At 42.8% G+C, this 16,565-nt stretch overlaps 2 protein-coding genes across 2 annotated transcripts; one reads left to right on the top strand and one right to left on the bottom strand.

Annotated features, from left to right (window-relative positions):
* Positions 1-1,992: 1,992 nt before the first annotated feature.
* On the bottom strand, positions 1,993-8,390 carry CD3G (CD3g molecule, gamma (CD3-TCR complex)). Its single transcript, XM_006890824.1, has 5 exons — positions 8,332-8,390; positions 3,831-4,069; positions 3,028-3,159; positions 2,362-2,405; positions 1,993-2,058 (listed from the first exon to the last, which is right to left on the bottom strand). The coding sequence occupies exons 1-5, from the start codon at positions 8,388-8,390 to the stop codon at positions 1,993-1,995; spliced, it is 540 nt and encodes a 179-aa protein (XP_006890886.1).
* A 2,523-nt stretch (positions 8,391-10,913) lies between these two features.
* Positions 10,914-13,863, top strand: CD3D (CD3d molecule, delta (CD3-TCR complex)). Its single transcript, XM_006890823.1, has 5 exons — positions 10,914-10,968; positions 12,427-12,633; positions 13,127-13,258; positions 13,549-13,592; positions 13,798-13,863. The coding sequence occupies exons 1-5, from the start codon at positions 10,914-10,916 to the stop codon at positions 13,861-13,863; spliced, it is 504 nt and encodes a 167-aa protein (XP_006890885.1).
* The last annotated feature ends 2,702 nt before the right edge of the window (positions 13,864-16,565 follow it).

The raw sequence follows: 16,565 nt of genomic DNA, 5'->3' as shown, positions 1-16,565 counted from the left end.
GCATCATGTAATATTTGTCCTTTTGTGACTGGGATATTTCACTCAGCATAATGTTCTCCAGAGTCAACCATTTTGAATAATATTGCATGAGTTGCAAGGAGTACTCTTGTTTCACTTTATCCAGGACAGACTTGTTTGTTCTCTTGGCAGTACATGGAATGCTTAAGAAGGTGATAGAAATGTTCTAAAATGGAATTATGATAAGTTGTACAACTGGATAAATTTGCCAAAAATCACTGAAAACTGATGACACTTAAAATGGGTCAATTTTTATGGCATATGAATGATATCTTAATAAAATTGTTTTTTAAAAATGATGCTAATACACAACCATGAGCAAAAGATTAGAGTTATTTTTTGTTCATATTGTATTTTGAATAAAATTGTATGGTGTGTTGTATGTGTCCAGTGTGTGTGTGCTGTTTGATGTGGTATATATGTGTAGTGTGGTACATACGTGTGATGGGGTGTGGGTGTGGGTGTGGGTGTGTGTGAAAGAGAGAAATTTATTGATTTTCCTTGTGTGTGAGTTTTCTGTGTTACCTGTGTGCACCGGCACCTTTGTGTGTCTTGTGCTCTAGTGGCTTAGTGGTAAGGAATTGTGCTGCCAACTCAAAGGCTTCTGGTTTGAATCCAACATCTGCTCTGTGGGAGAAAGATGGGCAGTCTCATGTGATTTACAGCCCGTGAAAACATGCAAGAGCTATGATCCCATGGCAATGAGTTGAGTTGGGTATTTTGTTATTTGAGAGCACGTTTACAGCTATATTGATTTTCCATTCAATCATTCATAGGCATTTTATAACATTAACAAGTGATTAATTAACTGATTACAATGCCTAATCAACCCTAATTGTATATTGACTTTCCTTTCACCCAATTTACCCATTAATTTTTACTTCCCTCTCCTTCCTCATTCAGATTAACCCTGGGAATTGTTAGTGTGTGCTGTCGAAGTGGCGCTGATTCATAGCTGACTTTCCAGCGGGTTTTCAGAGGCAGTAAATCACACGGGAGGAGATTGCCCAACATTCTCCTGCAAGAATGGGGTGGATTGGAACCACGTGCCTTTGGGATTGGGATTGCAGCGCAGTTTGTTACCACTAGACCCTCGGAGTGCTAATTTAAATGCCCATCTGGAGAGAACCCCATCTGTTGCAGTCCAGTTGTGTTCCAATAGGTTATCTCCCGATAGGTGGCGCTCCTTAAACACGGTGTATGTCTTTACATCTGCCTTTCTTTCTGTGTCTATCTGCCTAATTTTGAGAAACCCCAAATTTGCTCTACTGAGCGTTCTTTTCCATTTGTCACTTTTAGGGACCTAAGGTTTATATTTAGGGCTGAAAAGTCTCTAGTATGAGATAAATGAATAGAGGAGATAATACCGGGGTTAAAGCGGGGGGGGGGGGGCGGAGATATTAATTTCAATTGGAAAACCAAATAATACTGTGTCTTTGTCTTCCTGATTGAAACTTCTCATTTATTGATGGATGGATTGATCAATTGAAGGTTTAATTTAGGTAAATTGTTCTCTACCAAGGGTGATTTTGCCCTTGAGGTGACACTTGGTAATATCTTGATACATTCTTGAGTCATGAGGGGTGTTCCTGACATGCAGTAGTAGATAGAGCCCAGAGATGCTGCTAAACATCCTGAAATACACAGGATAGCCATCTGCCCCAAAATATTATCTAGCTCAAAATATAAATAGTGAATCCATGATAGAAATTAATATTAATATTCAGTATCTCAATTGCTTTAGGCTCGCTCTATAAGGATTTACATATCTGTGATATTCATATTTTGTTAAGCCAAGAAAATCACTAGTGTTCAGATTATGTAGAAATGGGCTTCTACAATCATCCCCATTCCACAGTCCAAGCCTTGCAGTTGTTGGGGACAGACAGGTTCAACAGCATTAGGACAGATAACACAAAGGCACTTTTTAGAATTGGTGTTTGTTTGAAGGACCCACCTACTCTGGTCCTGATCTCAGTTCTTCCTTGCTTGGTTTTTTTGAAGTTGGCCGTATTGGTCATTTCCTCGATCCTTGAGGGGCTGAAAAGGACAGCACAGTTATAAGCCAGTTTTTCCTCTGTCGTATGTTAGCTAATTTGCTGCATGTTTATTGAGTGCTTATTCATTCTGTGCCAGACTTTGGAATGGTTGCCACATTGCCTTGGGTACAGTTTCCTTGCATATAATTGCATTCATTCTAGCAACAGGGACAGTTATCCATCATCTGGTCTGCTTTAAGCAATTCTTAATCTAGATAGCATATTCCACATAACTTGGCCCCAGCTCTGGAAATTTTACCCCCTTTATTTGCACCAATGTCTGTTTAATTTGTAATTCTCTTACCTGGTAGAGTTGGTCGTTGGGCAACAGAGTCTGTTTGTCTGAAGCTTCACAAAAGACAAAATACATATAAATAAAAAGATGGAATGGATAATAAGTTGAACTAGAAAGTAGCAACAAAAATTAGTGTACCTACAAACAACAATATGAATTGGTCTTGAATGCATATTATTGGATGAAAGGAAGGTACACACTAAAGCACTTATAATACAACCTATATAATAAAGAAAGAACAACATGAGGCAAAATTAATCCATATTAGTTGGAAGTCAGAACAGTGCTTACTCTTAGAGATCAATATTGACTGGAAAAGACTCTGAGAGGGGCCTTCTAGACTGTTAGTAATTTTCTTGAACTGAAGGCTCCATGGGTTGTGTTTGCTTTGTTCTGTATGCTGTGTGGTTTATCCACTTTTCTGGATGTATGTTTCACTCTGATAAAAAGTTTTTAAGATCCAAACACAAGTTGGAATGAGTTAGATCTGGAGATAGGCAAATATGCTGTGTTACTACCACACAATCCTTTTTTCCTGCTCCACAGACATGGGGCCTCATCCAAAACACGCTAATAGCATATACCAACTCAATATCTTCTATTTGATCTTGATTGGTAGGAAGGAGGCAGAGGGTACCAGACAGTCACATGTTTTATCTAAGAACCTTGTTTTACCTCGTGACTGACGAATTCCATCCTGCCCAGCAATGCAGTAGACCCCAACAGCAAGGAAGAAAATACTGATGATTTCAGCAAAAATAAATCCAACTATCGTAGATGCACTCATTTCGATGCAGTTCTGACACACTGTAGAAAGAAAAGGCAGGGACAAGCCTCCTTCAGTCTGGGAAAGTTGCGCTTCATGGATCTTTTTTCCTGTCTACCAGCTATAATGCCTCTGTATAGGACAGCAGGCATCTCCATCTGTAGGTGATAAAGCAGCAGAATGGCCTGAGAAGATCTTTGGATCCAGAACTCAATGGTTTTTTTTTTAAAGTTTCACAGTGTTTCAGGGGTTCTGTGGAAGCCCGTGTACTCCCACTGCTAAGAACAACAGACTTAGAGGAAACCCAGATCTCCTGCTCCAGCCCCAACTGCTCCCCCACACTGCTATTCTCCTTGTGATTATTCTCCCTAATTCCTCCACCCACATTCCTGGATTACAGGAGTGGAACTGATTCAATCCATGGGGACAATCCGAAAGTAAGCCAGGTTTTACAGAAAGAAATGTCTATGCTGAGGAAACTGTCTGTTCATATTCACCTGAAGGCAAGCTGAGATTAAGATAACTGGCAATATCATTGCTTAGCATCTAAGTTCACCCTCTTCTCACATGGGAAGCTCACCAGAACAGCATGTACCTCTTAATTTCCAAACCAACCAACCAACCAACCAACCAACCAACCAACCAACCCAGTCAACTGATCAACCAACCAAATAAAGAGTATTACATACTTCTTTTTTTTTTTTTTACATACTTCTAAAATACAGTTGTATTGAAGTGTTTTTTGATCCTTGGCACGAATATATCCCTCGAGGATCTGAGGTACTACTTCCCAGATTCCAAGTTTTAGGTGTGTTCAAATCTTTGTTTTCCTTTCCATCTTTAAACCATTTGATAGTTTCCTCATCAGATTCACAAGTCAAAAGCACTGAACCATCTTCTCGATTGTCATCCACTTTTATAAAAGGCTTGGCTGAAAAGGGAAAAGCCATGCTTCTGTTATGGGTCTTGCCTCTGTAATTCTCCCTGCCTTCAATTTTAGGAGAAGGCCATTAAAGCGAAACTTCTCAAATTTGAATGTACACTTGAGACACATGGGAATCTTGATAAAAATGTTTCTAATTGGTAGTGTTTAGTTTAGGAGAGGGAGAGATTTCTGACATGCCCCCATACCAATGCTATTGATTCAACGACCACGTTTTGAATTATGCCTCCCACTAAGGCCCTATTTCTTTTGCAACAGGAATCAAGAATCAAACAAAGAATTGCTCAGCTCCTGGGAAGTAACCTAGAACAGATCATGGTTGTGATAATGGAGAGGTCAGCTACCCACCTCCATCCCACTGTCTCATCCCTCCTAAATTGCTCACTTGTGTAGGGCTATTATTGTAGGAAGTCATTATTTCTATGAATTTCATCAGAGTTTGAACCTAAATTTCTCTTACCTTGTTTCCACTCAGCCATGGTACCTGGAGAAATAGATGAAAGAAAGAGATCAGCTGGGTGCAGCATTGTCCAGGTGCCCTGAGATGTAATTTCCATCATTATTAGGGCCAAGATCAGAAATGAAATATCTCTCCTACTTCTCTGAAGCATCACCTAAATCACTCAGTTGATCCAGGGTGTTGCCTTTACCGTCCATAGTAGTCTTCTTCATGGGCAGCTAAACCCTGGACAAGCAGTGAGCATTCACAGCCCAAAGAATCCAGACCTTTTTAATGCTGACTTACTTTTTTTTTTTCAATGTTGACTTACTTCTAATGTCTCAGGCTTGCTGATTAATTTCTTACTGATTCAGAAACCCTACATATCCCAGGAGAGTTAGCTATCCAGTAGTCCTCCAATATGCCTCAAAGCTCAAAGACTTAACACTGGAATTGCTGAATTCAAATATTCACTCTTACTATGTCCTTGGCTTGGTTAGACGTCACCAAAAAAAAAAAATTTAAACCTTCTACTGTCAAGTATATTCGACTCATCGTGACCCCCTATAGGTCAGAGTAGGATCGCCCCATAGAATTTCCAAGGCTCTAAATCTTTACAGAGAGACTGTCACATCTCCCAAAGAGTCGCTGGTGGGTTCAAACCACCAACCTTTAGGTTAGCAGCCAAGCATTTTTAAGCACTGTACCACCTATTACAAAGAAAAGAGTAGTACTGTTTTTGAAGTGAAAAAGCAAGCATATAAATAATATTCATGTAATAGAAGGGATCTCTTGTGGCTTAGTCTATAGAGAGTTGCACTGTTAGCCCAAGCATGACACCTCTCCAGTGGTTTGAATCCATAAGAGAAAGATGGCAAATCTCTCGCGCAATTTACAGCCCCCCAGACCATGCTGGAAGGTCAGCTATGAGTCGGTTCTGACTCAATGGCAATGAGTTTGAGCTGGCTTCTTAAAAAAATTCTTGGCACCAGCAGTCAGGAAATCAAAAGATGAATTGCATAAGGTAAAGCTGCTGTCAGAGACCTCTCCAGAGTGCTGAGAAATAATGTCAGTCTAGAGACTAAGGTGCACCTAATCCAGGGCATGGTCTTTGCAATTACTTGCTATGCATCAGAAAGCTGGACAGTGACCAAGGATGATAGAGGAAGAACTGATGCCTTTGAGTTGTGGTGCTAGAGAAGAGTATTTTTTTCCCCTATAATTATATTTTATTAATTTTCATAAACATTTACAGAGATTTTGGGCTTCCACTCGTTCATTGTTGCACTATTCTCTCTACCCTCCTCCCAGTTTGTTCTTGTCCAAATGCCACAGTGCTTGTCAAAGCCAGTTCTGATTAATCTTCTTTGTCAGTGTATCCTTTGCCATTCCCTATCACTCCTCCCTGAGAGAGACTTCACCCTGAGTCATAAGGAAAAGGGGATGGCGTATTCTCTTAGCTACTTCCTGCTGAAAAGGGACGCTGTGGGTTTCAGGGTGAAGATCTTTAGAGAAGAGTCTTAAACTGCTAAGATAACATAGACTGCTAAGATAACAAATAGGTCTGTGTTGGTGAGGGTGAAACCAAGATTTTCCTTGGAGGCTAGGATTTTGAAGCCCCATCTCACATATTTTGGGCACGTGGCCAGGAGAGACCAATCCTTGGGGGAAGAATATCATGCTCAGAAGGGTGGATGGACAGTGCAGGAGAGGAAGACCCTGGATGAGATAGATTGATACATAACTAGGGCAATGGGGGTAGGTGTGTTGGAATTAGTGGCGGAAGGGAAAGGGTTCAGAGCTACAGTAGATAGGGTTGCTATGGGTCGCAGGTGTCTCGACGGCACATAACAACAACAAAAAGTAGAACTTGTAAGTACTAATTTAGTACATATATGAATGCATATGAATGAGAGACAAATCTATTGATTTTGTTCAAGGGTGAAGGGACAGGGAAATCTTTGAGGTGGTGACATTTGACATACCATGAAGAATGAGTAAAAGGAATTTACCAAACTTACAAAGACATTCTGGGTAGAAAGACTAGGTGGTGAAGGAAACATGCTCTGATAAGTACATGCCAGAGGTAGAGCTTGTGATAGGGCAGAGGTGTGATGGAAATGGTGCAATCAGCATTCTGTTCTTCCAGGAACTGGTTGACTATGATTGAACCTCACTAGGGCTGGGCTGGCCATAAATAGTAGGCAGCCCAGTTTTTGGATGAATCTGTGAATGGATAAATAAATTTATTAAAGTACACGATTAAGCAGATTTCTTAACTAGCTCTTTTCTCTTAAGCACCTGATCACCATGAAAGGGACAGAGAAAGCTCTTATTTTAAGTGAGATTTCATAGAGAAGGAGCAAACATATTATTGAATATTTGATAATTTTTCCTATTGAGTCCTCTGAGCACTTGAGAGGTCAGATAGCCAAACTTCCTGGGTCGACTAGTGAGGGAACTCCTAATCACACAGCCACTGATGGTTGAGCTGCACCCAGGACTCAAGTTTTCTTTGCTCGGTGCTGTGCTTTCCCCAATGTACCTACCTGCTGCACACAGATTTTTAGCCCTGCTTCTCAGTATGTGCTATCTTGATCTGGATCTTTCTCCGATTCCCTCAGGAATATAAACTTTTGATGTCCTCCTCCACTTGCTCAGCTTCAGCCAGCAGCATTGCCTCTCATTTCATTTGTTGAGAATGACAGATGCTGTTATAGGCCTTTGCTTCCTTTCCATTGGTTAAGTCCTCCCAAGACCACAGCCATCTATACTTTTCCTCTCCTAGTCACATGGGGTAAGACTGCATGTCCCTCTGTTCTCTTGACCACCTTCCTGACCTCACTTTCCCAGCACCTAGTTCTGGGACCTTACTCTATTATTATTATTTTTTTTTCTTACTCTTGTCTTTTAGCTCAAGTTTTTCTTAAGCTTACCTCACCTACAGCCTGGTAACATTGAGCTTATCTCTCCCATTCAACTGAGTTCCTTGGGGTGGAACTTGGGGTTTTTGTTGTGTACCATCCAGTCAGAACTGACCCCTAGCTGACCCTCTGGAGGGTGGTTTTTTTTTTATTAAAAGAGTGCGTCATGAATTTGAGAGTCATCCTTGAGGATGGGCCATGCTAATCTTTTCTGCATCATTCCAATTTCTAGTATATGTGCTGCCGATGCGAGTACTGGAGGGTTTTCAGAGACAGTAAATTGCACAGGAGGAATTGCCATTCTTCTTCCGAGGAGCTGCTGGTGGGTTTGAACTATGTGACTTCGAGATTGAAGCGCAGCTTCTTACCACTAGGCCAATCATCTTTATAGCTTCCTGTCCCTTAATAATAGAATGTCAGTCATATTTTTGACCAGTTGGCCAGCTGAGTGACTGAATACTTCCTGGATCATCTAACTTCAGCTCTGAGCTAATGACCACACGTTTCTCCTTTCAGATTACTAGGTTGTGCCTCTATGGATTATGTTTAAGATGGCGGCCGCAGGTCTCTCTCTAGTCAGTTCAGCTTTCTGTTTTGATCTCTTAAAGATAAGGAGCCCAAATTCTCCCATAAAGCACTGCAGAGAAGAAGCTTTGCTTTCACCCTTGTTCTTTCTTTAGGGTGAGAGCGGAGGCATGTTTGAAGAAAGCCACTGCCTTCTAATCGGCCTGCTGATGGAGACCCTCTGTTGGTTTTTCAAGGCTGTGAATATTCACAGGAAAAGACTTCTTCATGTTTCTCCAGCAGAGTGGCTAGTACGTTCAAACCAGTTAGCTGCTCAACACTATTTCTGCTTCTCTCACAGCCTCTCCCCTGCCCTACGCTTGCAGAGCTCCTCTGGAGGCACTTACCTTGAAGAAGAATGATAGCCAGCAGGAGGGTGGCCAGCCGCTTCCCCTGCTCCATGTCAGCCTCCTTTTCTGTGGCAGCGCCTTCGGCCCTTCGTTAGCAGCCTTCTGGGCTGCACAGCAGCTAGCGTGGCTCCACCCTTCAGACTCAAGCCCTTGCCTAGTCAAGAGCCTCTTCCTGCTGCTTCAAGTGTGGGAGGCTGAGTTTGAGTAGAGCTGCAGGTGCAGAGGTCTCTTGCTTTTCCGTTAAGCCTGCTCTGGGAAAGGGTGGAGTGGAGGGTGGAGGTGACAGGAGGAATAGGGAGATTATATTACCATCTCAGAGATTGTGTGTTCACAGAACAACCTTATGTGTTGGATGGGAGATGGCTAAAGCCATTAGCAGAGTTCATGAGCAGATAAGTTTTTCTGTTTGTTTGGTTGGTTTTTTATCACCAGTTGTTGCTAGAACAATGTGTTAGTCAGCTTTATATCCTATAAAGGGTATAAAGGTGAAGAGTTATGCTGCTAACCCAAAGGCATGCAGTTCAAGTCCACCAGCTGCTCCGTAGGAGAAAAGTGCGCAGTCTCCTCCTGTGTGATTAACTGCCCCTAAATCCTGCTAGAGGATCAGTTATAGGTCGGTTCCGACTCATTGGTACATAATACCAAGGACGACAGTGGTTTAGTCTGGAATGAGTTGCACTGTTAGGCAATGTCCTCAGATGCATGGAACTGGAGCTCTGAATGAAAAGCCACTTCAGGCCAGGTCTTCACTAATTCTTCTGGGATGAGATGATCACAGTAGTGCCTGCTTGGAAGGGCATAGATGGAACAATTTCCACCAGACAGGTTAACACACTCCAGGAGCCAGGGCCTGGAGTGAGTGTCCAGGCCTCACTAAGTCGGTCATTTAGCCTATCACTCAGGAAGTACTTCCGTTGTTGTTAGATACCATTGAGTCAAATCTAATGCATGGCTAATCATCCAGAGGATTTTCAGAGGCAATAAATTGCCAGAGAGGAGATTGTCCATCTTTCTTTTGCAGAGCAACTGGAGGATTTGAACTGCACAACTTTGGACTAGCAGCGCTATCAGCGTTCCCTAAGTGGCTATGTTGTTGTTGAGTACTCTTTAGTGGAAACTAACCCAGAGATGTCCTTCCAGTGGGTTTTCAGAGGCAGCACATGGGAGGAGATTGCCCATCCTTCACTGCAGAGTTGCTGGGATCTGAACCACGTGCCGTCAGGCTGGCAGTCCAGCTCCTTACCACAAGGCCACCAAAGCCCATACAGACTCATTTTGTGACAGACACAAGTGAGGTGTTGGGATACAGCAGTGAGCAAGACAGACACTGTGTCCTTAGATTAATTATAGTTGAGTAGGGCAGATAGGACTTCAGATACTGGTAAGCCATTGGATATAGAGGGCACTCTTTTCTGGGAAGACTAAAATCTGCCCGAGTCAATGACATTGGGTTTTTTTTTAAAAACTGACATTATTTTTAATAACTCCATGTTACTGAACATATAAGATACATCAGGTATATACAAACATATTGCTTGAATCAATACGATAACACTGAGAAATGAGGCTCTCAAAAGCAACGTGGCAGACATGGACACCACTGAAAAACCCCAAACCAGTGTTTATTGAGTGGATTCTAACTCAGAGTGGCCCCATGCATGTCAGAATAGAACTTTGCTCCTATAATTTATATTATGTATATATGTGTATACACATACTGTAATTTGAGTGAAACCTTACAAAGTAAACTCTTAGTAACCTGGTTTTCAATTTAAATTTTCATATCCATAAGGTGTAAAGGATTGAAGTTTTGGAACTAAATCACCAGACCTTTCTTTTTTTTTTTTTCTTTTTTTCCGACCTTTCTTTTAAGAGACTTCAGGGTAGATTCTTGTCAACCTTTTGGTTAGCAGATGAATGCAATAATCATTTGTACCATCCAGCGACTCCATCCAGTCTCTACAGGAAAATAATAGTAGGGGGAAATATAAAAAAAAGAAACTAATAGTGGAGTGAGAATCTAGGTCTTTGGCTTCAGTGGCTTTGAGCTCCAAACTCCCCTTGGAAAGAAGCCTCTTTGTCTAGTGTCCCAGGTTGTCCAGTGAAGGGCCCTGACAAAGGCTAGAAGCAGGAGGAATACAGCCGCTACGTCTTGTGCAATGGAGTTCATAGCATCTTGTGAGGGACTTTGAGAGAGGCCAGTTTTTAAGTAGTGAGAATATGTACTGATGTTGATAATCAGGACTCTAAAGTTCTGGCTCTACATCAGGAACTTAGGAAAAATGATACTAAAATTCTTTTCACTTCCTAGAAACCAGGAAATTGTTTCCAGATACCCTGCTCTTTCCTTCACCTCCTCTCTAAGTTCTCTGCACAAAGAAAGAATCTACACCTGCTTCCTTCCCGCCCCACCCCCAGCCTCTACCCTTACCCACCATCAACTGTAGAAGTATTGACTGCTGGTTCCTCCCCCCACGCTTTACTTTTTCCGGTACCATGAGTCAGTAGGGGCAGGCCTCTCTCATCCTGGCTGAAGCTCTGTGATCTGGGTCTCCTGGATGAATTTGGCTGAAAGATGGAGCACAGCAGGTTTCTGTTAGGCCTGGTGCTGGCTGCTCTTCTCCCTCAAGGTAAAGCTTCTCTCGGTGGGGATGGGCATTTTAGGAAAAGGACTTGAGAAGGGTGGGTCATTACTACTGAGAACATCTCCAGTGAAGTCCACTTGAAAATCCTTCTTAATGTTGCCATTGAGGCACCCAGGATGAAAAGGAAGGCAGGGCTGGGATGGAGCATAACATCTGGAAAAAGAACCCTTGACTTCTGACTGACTTCAGGCAGCAATACTTGTTGACCTTTAATGGCTCTCTGAAGACCTCATGTCAGAGGTTCATTGGAAATTGGCAGTACGGGTGAGCCCGAGCCTTATGTTGGTAATGGGAGAAGAGCTACATGCTTTAGGGTAGTGACTGTCTCTGGGATGGCCAACTGGCCATCATTACATCGCCACTCAGATCCACGCTCAGTAATCACAGAAATGCCTTAAGAGAAAAGTTAAGTGAGGTTAGAGGTGGAGGTGGGATGCTGACACGCATGTTTAAGAACTGCATGAACAATTTCCCCCAATTTACTTGGAACTGTCTTGGATCTAAACCCTGATTTTCAGGTTGCATGTCCTAGGCACACTGGATGATTGATCATTTTAATAGTCAGATACACCAGGACACTGGGATTTCTACCAGGAACACATACTTGTAGGATATGAAGCATCTGATGTACATACATACCTCTCTGCTGCAGAGAGATGAGAGCCTGCTCTTTGGGGGTTTTTAGAAGATGCTCTTGGATCCATGTTGTCAATAGTGTATGAAGGGAGCACATAAATTCCACTTTTTCCTAGAATGCAGAACACTGATTCTAGTAGGCTATGGAGATTCTTTCAAAGCTGTTAGAGCAAGTCAGTGGATCCAGAAAGGTCCTGGTCTAACCTCTTACCCCTTCACTCCACTGAACTTGACTTAGGTGACATCCAGAGGCTGGAGTCCCAAGAGTGGACCTGATACAAACGTTCTCATTCTCCACTCAGCAAGAGCAGAACAGCTCAAAATGTTTATGTGGGGTTTGCCCTTGACACTTTCTGAATTACTGAACATGCAGTTTATTGCATGCCCTTAGTAACTATTGTTGGATATAGGATAGTGAGGAGGAAAGAGGATGAGAAATTGAGATGGGATTAATACAGATGTCTGGGAAGTAGAATTAGAAGTTTTCTTGGACAAAAAATGGGGATATCCCCAACTGAGGGATGTTCTTCTGTTTTTCCACATATCTAAGGTGTTTCAGTCATCCAGGCTTCCTTTCTTCTTCCAATCAGTGATCTGAGCTCATTTCTAGGAAGGTTCTCAGCCAAACATCTCCTCTTTGGCTCTATGCCCCTCAGGACCTATCCTTTGCATTCTTGGGTTTTCCTCTCTAGTTCGTGGGGAGCATTCCAAAACCTTTTCTTGTGGCACTGTCTCTCCCAGAATGAATAGTCTGGTGCAAAACAAAGAGCAAATACTAATTGTGGTATTCCTCCTCTTTTTCCTTAGTAAGCTTCTTGAAGATAGTTGTGGAGGAACATGAAGACCAAGTGATTTTGAGTTGTGATGGCAACTTCATTGAGACAGCCGCAACACAGGGAATTCTGTCGCCAGACAAAACAAAGCTGAACTTGGGAAAACGCATCCAGGACCCACGTGGAATATATGAGTGTAATGGGACGAAAGGCCAATCTTTTACGCAAGTACACTATCGAAGTATGTGCCTCCTGGACCTTTTAGGTTGAAATTAATGGAATTTTGGGACATGAGAGTTTTCTGGCTGGCGCTGTTGTGGTTCAATATACTATGGAGCCAGTCTTTTGTGATGATAGGAGTTCAGATTTTGGTGGCCTTAGAGAGAGTGAGTAAGAGAAAGAGAAAGAGGCACAGAGAGAGAACAAGAGAGAAAGTAGGAGAGAGCGAGAGAGAGAGCTTTTCTAAGTGAGGATGAAGGAGAGCAGTAAGGGTCTGAGACTTGGATGAGAGTGTGGTTTGGTCCATCATCCTGTCCACAGTCCCATAAAACTGAGACTACTTGCCGAGATTTCTTGGGATGAAGGGCCGAGGAGGACATACGGCATCTTTAGGCCTCTTTCTTTTACAATAGTCTGAGTCTTGGCATGATAGAGTCTAGAGCTGATCTTTGAGGCAGAGTGGACGTCCCGCTCCTGAAGCCTCTGTGTTTCTCCTCTCCCCTCCCTTCTCTCAGTGTGTCAGAAGTGTGTGGAGCTGGACTCAGCCACCCTGGCGGGCATCATTGTCACTGACATCATCGCCACTCTGCTCCTCGCTTTAGGGGTCTACTGCTTTGCTGGACATGAGACTGGAAAGCTCTCTGGAGGTAAGTGCAGGGGTTAATGTGTGTGAGTGAGAGTGTGCTAATCAGCTCATACTCCTGCTAGGGAATGAGGCTAATAATGAGCTTCAATCGCACCCAGGAGTTACTCTCTTATCTCCTAAAGATTCTTTTTACTAGTTATTTAAAGAACTCGTGTGACTATTTGTTCACGCAGACTCCAGGAGGTCTGCAAAAACATGACAGCCTGTAATCCTGCTTAGCAGTGTCTATGGGGTTCCCCTGTCCTTCAGGTCCTACCAGGCCCTTGATAACTCTCTCCCTGGTTCTTCTAGTTGCTGACAGTCAAGCTTTGCTGAGGAATGATCAGCTGTATCAGGTGAGCCCTGAGGAGAAGTGGGAGGAAGGGTGAGTGAGGATGGAGGGAAAGTTTCTTGATTTTATGTGTCTGTGTGACAGGTTATGGTGGGGAGATCATTGCGGGGGATCTAGAAAGATCAGGCATGAACTCTCACCTCTGGGGCATGCTGGAGTCCTTCCTGGGAAAGGACCCTGCCTCATTTTCCAATGGTCTCATCTTTTAGCCCCTCAGAGAGCGGGAGGATGCTCAGTACAGCCATCTTGGAGGAAACTGGCCTCGGAACAAGTGAACCTGAGACTGCCTCATATAAGAGTGTCATGTGTCAACAGGACCTTCTCTCCTTCCTCAGCAGATAAAAATGTATGCTCTCACTCAGCAGTCTCTTTGGCGAGAGGTGGGCCCTGACCTGCCTTGGCGCGCTCTGCTCACCCTATTCAGCTGTCTTTCATTCATCTTTTCTCTTTTTCTCATCCTCATGGACAAAGTGTGGCAGGTGGGCTCCTCATTCTTTTAATCTAGGGAATTCACTGCGGTGGAGGATCCAAGTTGTGCCCCTCTACACTTGCTCAACTGCTTGTTGACTCTAGTCCTCTGTAGGAACATTTCCAAGGTTTCAGCAGCCTCACCACAGCTAACGGCGAGCTGCTGAGTGCAGGAGCTGAACTACACAGAAACTGTGGTGTTTCCATGACGTCATGAGCGGGGGTGGCAGAGGTATCAAGGGGCCCTGGAAGGGACAAAGTCTCATTGCTGGAGAGGGGATGACCTTGACTTTGTTGATCCTTGTTGAACGACTGTTATTAGTTATTAGAATTCTTTGCTTATATCCCTTCAGCACCCCTCCTTTTCCTTGACTAACCAGTCACTGTTGAGTTGATTCCAATTCATGGCGACCCCACGTGTGTCAGAGTAGCACAGGGTTTCCAGTGGCTGATTTTTCCTACGTAGATAAGGCCTTTCTCCTGAGGTGCCTCTGTTGTTGTTGTTGTCAGGTGTCATCAAGTTGAGCATGACTCATAGCGATTCTGTGAACAGTAGACCTGAACCCTGTCCTGTCCTGTCCTCACCACATCTGATGCACTCACTTGAGGTGGACTCAAATCTCTAACATTTCATTAGCAACCAAACACTTTAACTTTTTGTGACATCCAAGTACTCCCTTCTGTGTTGAAGGTACTATTTTGCTCATCTCTCTCTCTCTGGACCTGCCCCACCCTTGGAATTGTCTTCTGTATGATTAACTGGCATCAGAAATCATTTTATTCATTAAACCTTGTTATCCTTCTCCACCTACTTGAAAATTTGGGGATTGTTTGGCGTTTGTGAGGATTTGGGAGCATTTTAAATCGTGGGTTAACAGTCATTTTGAGATATTGGGAGTCTGAGGAACTTTTTAAAAAATAAGTTTTAATGAAAGTTTTTACTATTATTAGCAATTTTAATGAACTTTTACAGAGACTTTGGATTTCTATTAATACATTGTTGCATTTTTCTCCCTGCCCACCCCTCCCTAATCCACTCTTCTCTTTCAAAAGTAAAAGAAAAATTCTTTCATTGTTATACAATGCCTCCCCTTAAGTCCACTCCACTATGCAGCCTTCATTCTGGACTCTTGCCATGATAATCATACCTAATGATATATTGCTTTTAAACACTTCTCTCCCTCATCTGTTTCAATGCAGTATACATTATTTATCCCCTCTTTCTCTGTCACCCCCCAACCCTGATGTCAGTCCTGTTTTACAACAGTGGCACTATGCAATATTTGTCCTTTTATGACTGAGATGTTTCACTCAGCATAATGTCCTCCATAATGTTTCATGAGTTCCTTGTTTTTTCAATGCAGCATAGTATTTCATTGTATGAATATACCAGAGCTTCTTTATCCATTCATTTGTTGACGGGCACTTAGATTGTTTCCAACTCTTTGCTATTGTGAAAAAAGCTACGATAAACATGGGTGTGCACATATCTGTTTGGCTGGGGGTTATGGTTTCTTAAGGGTATATTCCTGGTAGTGGAATTGCTGGATCAAATGGGATTCCTATTTACAACTTTTTGAGAAAGCGCCATACAGCCTTCCATAGTGGTTGCACCATTTTACACTCCTACCAACAGTGAATAAGGGTTCCAGTTTCTCCACAACCTTGGCAGCATTTGTTGTTTGCTGTTCTGTTAAATTTTGCTATTCTTACTGGGGTGAGATGATATCTCATAGTTGTTCTGAGGAACTTTTTAAGTTACTCTGGGCATCTGCTCCCGAGGAGATTCAGATGGACTCCAATGCAAAGTAGCTTCAGTAGAAGGACTGAGGCCTTGTCTACTTCCTGTAGAAAGGAATTCCTTCCTCCAATCTCTAAAGACAGAAGTTTTTAAAACAACTCCACCATAGTTTAATGACAGTGGAAATTTCCTAGACCCTGTCGAGATTCACCCACCCTGCTTCAAAGAAAAAGAGAATGAAAAAACTATCTGGCCAGAGACCCAGATGATTTTACCCACCATCTCCTCAAGATCTAAGATTCTAATTTTGTTAGAGATAGGATGAACTTCCAATTTACATTTGTTCATCCCATGGACACAATTTGTCTTTCCTTGTTATCTGCCTATTTTGGTAACCCTTCCTTCTAAACCTCGATTCTGCCTTCATGTCGAATCCCACTACCTTTGAGAAGGTGAAACCAACTTCCTTCTTGGAGACTAGGATTTGCAAGCTCTATCTCATATATTTTGGGCATGTGGCCAGGAGGGACCAGTCCTTGGAAAGCACATCAGGACATCATGCTTGGAAGGGTGGAGGGACAGTGCAGGAGAGGAAGACCTCTGGTGAAATAGATTGATTCAGTAAGTGGGGCAATGGGGGTAGGTGTGTCTGTGAGACTGGCTCAGGACAGGGCAGGCTTCAGAGCTGTTGTACATAGAATTGCTATGAGTTGCAGGTGACTCGATGGCACCAAACAACAACAATAACATCAACAAGGGAATTCTAAT

The sequence above is a fragment of the Elephantulus edwardii genome, unplaced genomic scaffold (assembly GCF_000299155.1).
Source record: "Elephantulus edwardii isolate Elephantulus edwardi_28Jun2011 unplaced genomic scaffold, EleEdw1.0 scaffold00093, whole genome shotgun sequence".
Lineage (NCBI taxonomy): Eukaryota > Metazoa > Chordata > Mammalia > Macroscelidea > Macroscelididae > Elephantulus > Elephantulus edwardii.
The sequence above is the reverse complement of the archived record's forward strand: the minus strand, read 5'-3'. Positions and strand labels throughout refer to the sequence as shown.